The following is a 7,382-nucleotide window of genomic DNA, read 5'->3' as shown; positions in this document are numbered from 1 at the left end:
AATAATAAATAATAATAATATATATATATATATATATATATATATATATATATATATATATATATATATATATATATATATGTAGAAAATAAAACATTGTCAAACAAATTTCACATAACATGTCAAACACTTCGCATGTAATCGACCAGTTCTGATGTGATAGGCAGCAATCGCAGATATGGTAAATATTTCATATAAGAAAGATTTGGTTGTTTTTTGACTATTACAAAAAAATTAGCAAGTTATTGTTGTTAAAATCAAAAAGGATTATAAATATAAGCCTTGAAATATGAATAATTACCATGTCATTACATATATATGCATTTTTTAATTAGTCAATTTATTTATCATTTGTTAACGCTAAATTAGTTCATTATCAAAGGAATGTGTACCTTTTTCTCTGCTGCTGACCAGTTCAGTTCTTCACCCATAATATCGACAACCTTATCAAGCACTTCATACGCTGCATATGTATTTAGAAATGCTAAACGTAAACGTCGTGCAATTACATCAACAGCAGTGCAAGCATATTCTTTCACCGCATATTTCACCTGAAATGATAATTTTCTGAAGTGTCACTTGCAACTAAATTCGAAAATTAGAGCAAAATAGCTAGCCAACTAGTTGATTAACGACGTCGTTTCATACGATTAATACTATGAGGAGTCTAAAAATAGCAGAATCTGAACAGTTTTTGCTTTTTTTTTTCCTTACACAGCCACACGGCATAATGAATAACTAACTAAAAGGATAACTTCTGATGGTTGTAAAAGGAAATTTTGGAAGATAAAACCTCAGCTTCAATATAAGGAAATTCTGAATGCAATCGATGCCCAATAATCGGCCATCGTTTTCCTGTAATTCTTGACATTCTGGCAACTGCGAATGCTTTATCACCGTATGTTGAAGCCAAATGTCGTGCAACCTGAAATTTAGTTCCAAAAAACCAATCAAATCAACATTTCTAAGAAAAAAGTTTTCTCCACTTTCCTTATTCCCTAGTCTTCCTAAGCATTTTTTTTACTCCTATCCCTACTATCGTGCAACCAAAAAAGTAACAAGAATTTATTTGTTAAAAAATATACGTCCTCGTCGAGACCATAATCCTGCACCAGACGGATATGTAATAGTGGATCCCAGTTATGTGCTCCCTCAAGTAGTAATCCGGCTGTGATACATTTTCGCGCTGGTTGTAAATTTGCAACTTCAACCACTTTGTTGACTGTTTCTTCAGCCATATGTCTATATGTTGTCCATTTTCCGCCTAAAATGCAAACTAATGGCGGAAGAATTTGAATCTTGTTAATCTGTCTAAGATTTATCAACAAAAATGATAACCATTTCGTAAGAGAGTGTTACATCTCAACAAATGGTGAAAACAACACGATTCTAATGTGATTTACGGTACAGCCATTTGGGAAATAGTGTGCATTCGCTATCAGATAAGTAATGGTGAGAAATTTTAAACCTGCAATTGTCACCAATCCACTTTTTGAAACTTCGATGACATGGTTGCGTGCCAATGATTTTGTATCTTTTTTATTAGGATCTCTCACTAGTGGCCTTAGACCTGACCATGCACTCATTACGTCACCTCTGCGAACTGAAACCACAGACAAAACACTTCAAACATTTCTTGGAACAAAATTAGCCAAATTAACACAGTTCTACGAGTTAAAATTTGAAAATTTAAAACTAAAATTTAACAAAAACTCTGAGAAATCCGTACCGCTAACATCACTTGAAAGATAATTCCTTATTTCTCGGAGAATGAATTCAATGTCAACATCACTTGGAGATGGATGAAAAGTAAGTGGTACTGGTGCATCCGTTGTTCCCGCTACAGTCATACGCTGCCATGGAAGGAAGAATATCACACGACCATCACTCGTAGAAGGATCAAGTAGTCCTGTCGAAGATGGACTAAAATTTGTTGATAATGCTTCATTTAAATCATTAAGTGATATTTAAATATTTAATTTATTAAGCAATACATAGCATAATTTGAAAATAATATTAGTAGCAATAACGAATAGGTGAAATAAATCGATTCGGAAAATGCTTACTGAAATAATTAGAGATAACAAATCTTGCGAAAAGTAACTGGATAATTAATTTGCAATATTTTCAAGCTAATTAACCTATAATATCCAGGAAGTACAATATGGACACCAGCTGATGGCTGACATATCGGTGCAGTATCCGGATCAGCCATTAAACGAACTGAATCAGTGAAGGGACCAGTAGCATTCACCACAGCCTTAGCTTCTACATCCCATTCTTCACCAGTTAACTGAAAGCGAAATTGATAACTAGATTTGTTGTATTGTTCTAAATCCTCTAAATCATCTTTTCTGCTAATGTTACAATCGACTATAACGATTCTACGTTATTTTGAAAACCGTACAAACTTGAAAAATCCATTGGATGACTTCCTAAAGCATTTATTTGGCATTGATACCTCACTTATATCGGTTAACTTGATCTATAACAATGAGTTAAGAATTCCGCTTCATATTATTCAAACCGAGAAGTTTTAATTAGATAACTTACAGTATCAACAACATGAGCACCGCATACCATACCTTCTGCATTTTTTAGCAGTTTGCTAACTTTGACATGATTTACGGCTTTTGCGCCATGACGTATTGCGGATAAAATTATTGCAATATTCATTCGAGAATCATTATGCTGACCTAAATTAAGGAAATCTAGTAAATTCCATTAGCTAATTAACTTATAGGCTTATTTTTTTTCGTATCAAATTTTATTCATTGCTATATCTAAACCTATAACGATAACAACAATAATAATGACGAGTTTCCAAAGTTAAAATGAAAGTTCCAAGTGTAAATTCAAGGAATCTATTGAATGTTACACTGTTTACACAAGTAATTGTGAAGATTCATTTAAAGATTTTAAATTTACTAATTTCATAATAGATAATTAAGCGTATTCAGATATAAACTTTCTAATTTTGAAAAAAGATTCGAAACAAATTTCCAAAAAACAGCTAAATTAAATGTCTAATTAACTGACCATCATAATACATCAAAGCACCAACTAATGATTCCTTTTTCAACATCGGAAAAAGCTCCAGTGCTTGCGTCTTATTTATATAGTAAGACTTTTTCAATACCCGTCGACCGGAAACAATATCATATGCTTTTACACCAAACCAATAATATGGTACTTGCCATAATCTGAAATAAACACTCTACAAAATTGATACAAAATCATACAATTCATTACTAACAATACTTTATAACGTCCCGATGTAGCCAAATTGTTGACAAGCTAAAGTTAGGCAATTAGGGATTCACGACAGAATATGCATATGAGAAGCTTCAAGTCAACTGTAGAAAAGCCATGCAAGATAGAGTTATCGATACCAGAATGATCGACAAAATGATCGATACACGATACTTCTAGGCAATATATGTATTAGATGAAATTCGGGTTTAACAATGAACGTTATGGGTATTTTTCCAATATTTTTTAAAATTACTTACTCCCATAAAGATGTTATATAAATTATTTTAACAATATTTCCATTTGAATTCAACTACAAAATTCAACTACAAATTTCAGAGAGTTAACAAAATGCAACACTTTTTTTTTGTCATCCTAATCAATTTCCTACCTTGCATATTTACTAATGATACTATTTCATTGTTCAAAATGTTTTAGATATGTATTATAAATGATGCAATTGTCGAATATACATCCATATTAATTAGACGTGCAGAAATCTACTAATTATGTAATTGAGATGATTACGATAAAATGTATCATAGAACAGTTACTTGTAAATAGGTAACATAATCGGTAATGGATATGATAGATGAGGTGCACAATGAATGAGATTAGCACGTTCGAATAAAGCTTCCTTAACCATCCGATACTGTTCAATATCTAAACCAAATATTGCTGCTTGAAGATAACGTATACCACCATGTATTAATTTTGTACTTCGTGAGCTTGTACCACTCGAGAAATCATCCAGTTCAACTAAGGCTGTTCTGAGACCTGCAGTTTTTCAATGTCTTTTTCTAAAATTTTTAGTTATCACTTAATGATTATTGAATAAAAAAACTTTTGACTCCTTCAAAATTCTTAAATAAAAACCTAGGATATACAATCTATTTTTGAATAAAATCTTAAAATTTAATTTTTCTTGAGAAAAAACAAAAAGAATTTCGTTATCTGAAATAAAATTGAAATGAATGTAACAATATAATTAATGTACGCCAAAAGTTGTTTTCTTCGAAATTAAAAACCCATATATTATCCTCAAATAATGCCTTTCTATTCCTGTATTATCAACTAAATTATATTCATCGCAATGAAATTTCAAAAAATGAATATGTGAAATGATGGTGGATATGCAAAATTAAGAATGAAATAAATTAATGTTAACTTAACCTATTGTATCATCTTACCCATTCTATCCAACCAAATGATAGCCATAGGATCATAATGTAGCATATGTTTTCAAATATTTAAATATGAATTTCCTTTCTCAAAAAAAGAGAACGAAATAAGTTAATTTCATTTTTCAGTTATTTCATTTATCCAATTACAAACTTATTTATTTATTTATTTATACCTCGAGTTTGTGCATCCAAAGCAACACCAGCACCGGTTGCACCACCACCAATTATAAGGATATCAAATTTGTCGTTTTTGAGTGACTAAATAGGGAAAAAAAAAATTATGGAATTTTTCTTACTAGTAAATTAACAGAATATTTCATTACAATTTAATGGAAGAATAATTAACTCAAACATTTGGATCATTTGTCAACAATGTCAATTGAATATGTGGCAACAATAATAAGTAATACCACATAAAAATAAGAAAAAAAAAGTGAATGATTTCTGTAAAACTAATGACATTTGTACTTTCGTTAAAAGGAAAAAGAAAAAATCATTAAGTCATTTTGATGCGTTAATGACATGCTGACATACGTTAATGACATACGTAAAAATATACTTTAATTAAATCCTTCCGCGTGGGCAATTGTCCAGAGAGTCGTTTGTTAAGTTGGGTGTGAATGTCTCCATTATCCGCCTGTAATGGACATTTTTGTGGAATTGGAATTCACAATTGAAGATAATTGAAATCATAGTTGAAAAATTAAAAACTTGAAGGATGTGACTTAAACAAGTATAAAATGATAATTGTTAAAAAGAATTACCAAAAATCATTGAAATACAATCAGAGTAAATGGTGTATGAATAAAAATTAACCCTTTTACAAGGAATTGTTGAAAAAAGAAAGTAATTTTTTTTGAAATTAAATTTTTGAAAAATTATGTGGATCTTTTTTTTTTAAGCAAAAATTACCAAAACTGTACGAAAACGAGCTGAACCATTTAAATCAAATCGTAATAATGAAAATGCTGCAGTAACTGCTACACCACTACCACCAATAATTAGCAAACGTCGTAAATTAGCACCAGAAAATATTTTGCCATGCCATGATACCATCACGTTATTCCAGTAATAATGGAACAGTTATAATTGCTCCACACCTAAAAGAAAAATTTGAAAATTAAAGACTTTTTTTTTGAAAATTTGTTCTTAAATAGATTAGTACAGATATGAATAGAATGATACCATAAAATTAACAGTTTGATATTATAGTATGAGCTAGAGTATGAACTAGAGTATGAACAGGATGGTACCATAGGAGGTTATTTAATCTCAATTCGAAAATTTAAATTTACATTATATGAAATATTCAATTTTGGTTCATGAGGGTATTTCGACTTTTTCAAGATTTTAAGGATTTCAGGGAGAAAAACCTATCTTATAAGACTGAATTCTGGATATTTAAGGATGCGATTCCGGTAAAATTCACGAATGGCATATAACAGGGATTTTTTTAAACATGAATTTCGAAGAGAAATTATCGTAAAATACCGAAAATTCACAAATTATATATACATGTAAGCATGAGTTCCGGATATTCAAAGATGCAACTGTCTAATTTCCGGAAAACTAAAATGCGATTCCGGATGACTGCTCATATTTCAATGATTGAATCATTGCTTATACAATATAACAAAAGTAATACTGTATGGAAAATGCATAAAAACAGCAAATTTCCAATTGATATATCTACAAATGATTCATTCATTGTAAATAAACGGAAAAGTACAATAATCAAACACTGATCGATACTTCTAAATTAAACAATTTTAAAATTAAATCACAATTTTTGGCTCCATTTATTGGGCGTAAAAATTTTCATAATCTTTCATCTATTAAATGTTGTTAAAATTAAAAATCAAAAATCAAAAATTAAAGAACCTATAAATGCGGAAGTAAAAAAACGAAAGGTAGAGAGTAAAAGGAAAGAAAGAAAAAGTAGGGTCGATTTAGTTGAACTTGAAATTTTCTTCTCCTTTTTATCATTCTACTTCTGACATAATTAATGATGCAATTACCGTAGCCAAAATCATTTGGCAATTTTCTTACAACTCTAAATATTTGTATGATGTATGCATATCATGTGAAAGATAATTGGCAACAATTTATTCATTATCTGTTTCTAATTTTAAATTCTGTAAAAGTGTTTGAAATTGAAAAAACCGAAAATTAAATAAATAATTAATATAAAATTTTGTTTCTTGAAAGGCTAAAATTAGAAATAAAGCGACATATTAAATAGCAAATAAAATATTTCAAAAAATAATTCCACAATGAAAAGAGAAAATAATAATAATGATAAAATTTTTGAAAATAATAAAATATTGAGAAATGATAAAGTCATCGAATCGAAAAAAAATCGTCGAAAAAAAGTCAACGAAAAAAAGTCAACAAAAAAAAAATCACCGAAAAAAAAAGTCATCGAAAAAAAAGTCACCGAAAAAAAAAGTCATCGAAAAGAAAGTCATCGAAAAAAAAATGCCCGAATATTTTCGAAAAACAATAAAATATTTGTTTAGAAAAAGAATGAAGAATAAAAAATGTGGAAAAAATAAAATATTTTTGGAAATTTTGTATGAAATGAGCTAGAATTACATCGTATAGTATTGGAAAGAGGAAAAAGACGAAAAAAAAAGATTGAAAAATAAGAAAGAAAATGAAAAACAAGATGAGAAAAGAGAAAAAAAACAAAAAAAAAAGTTGAAAAATGAAAAATTATTGGAAAAACTAAAGCAGCTATAAAGTGATGAAAAATCTGAAAATATACGAAAGATAGTGAAAATGCTTAAATAATGAAATACTGATATTGGAAGTTTTTAAATAACTTAAATCCAATATGTATATATATATGTACATATATATATATATGTATATATATATATATATATATATATATATATAGAGAGAGAGAGAGAGAGAGGAGGAGAGAGAGTAGTAGTAGTAGTA

General features: G+C 29.1%; 1 protein-coding gene across 1 annotated transcript in view; it reads right to left on the bottom strand.

Moving 5' to 3' along the window:
• Positions 1-5,542, bottom strand: part of LOAG_17464 (glycerol-3-phosphate dehydrogenase) — a 6,929-nt gene extending 1,387 nt beyond the window's left edge. Inside the window, exons 1-12 of the mRNA XM_020450125.1 lie at positions 5,349-5,542; positions 4,996-5,073; positions 4,610-4,694; positions 3,807-4,029; positions 3,040-3,203; positions 2,554-2,696; positions 2,142-2,293; positions 1,730-1,923; positions 1,469-1,603; positions 1,086-1,264; positions 794-925; positions 393-551 (exon numbers count right to left, since the gene is read on the bottom strand). Of these exons, the coding sequence (XP_020306242.1) occupies positions 393-551; positions 794-925; positions 1,086-1,264; positions 1,469-1,603; positions 1,730-1,923; positions 2,142-2,293; positions 2,554-2,696; positions 3,040-3,203; positions 3,807-4,029; positions 4,610-4,694; positions 4,996-5,073; positions 5,349-5,492 (1,788 nt within the window). The 5' untranslated portion in view covers positions 5,493-5,542. The remainder of the gene's footprint in view (positions 1-392; positions 552-793; positions 926-1,085; positions 1,265-1,468; positions 1,604-1,729; positions 1,924-2,141; positions 2,294-2,553; positions 2,697-3,039; positions 3,204-3,806; positions 4,030-4,609; positions 4,695-4,995; positions 5,074-5,348) is intronic.
• Positions 5,543-7,382: the final 1,840 nt, after the last annotated feature.

This window comes from Loa loa (genome assembly GCF_000183805.2).
Source record: "Loa loa unplaced genomic scaffold supercont3.79, whole genome shotgun sequence".
Classification (NCBI taxonomy): Eukaryota; Metazoa; Nematoda; class Chromadorea; order Rhabditida; family Onchocercidae; genus Loa; species Loa loa.
Note: the sequence above shows the minus strand (reverse complement) of the source record. Positions and strands in the feature narration are given on the sequence as shown.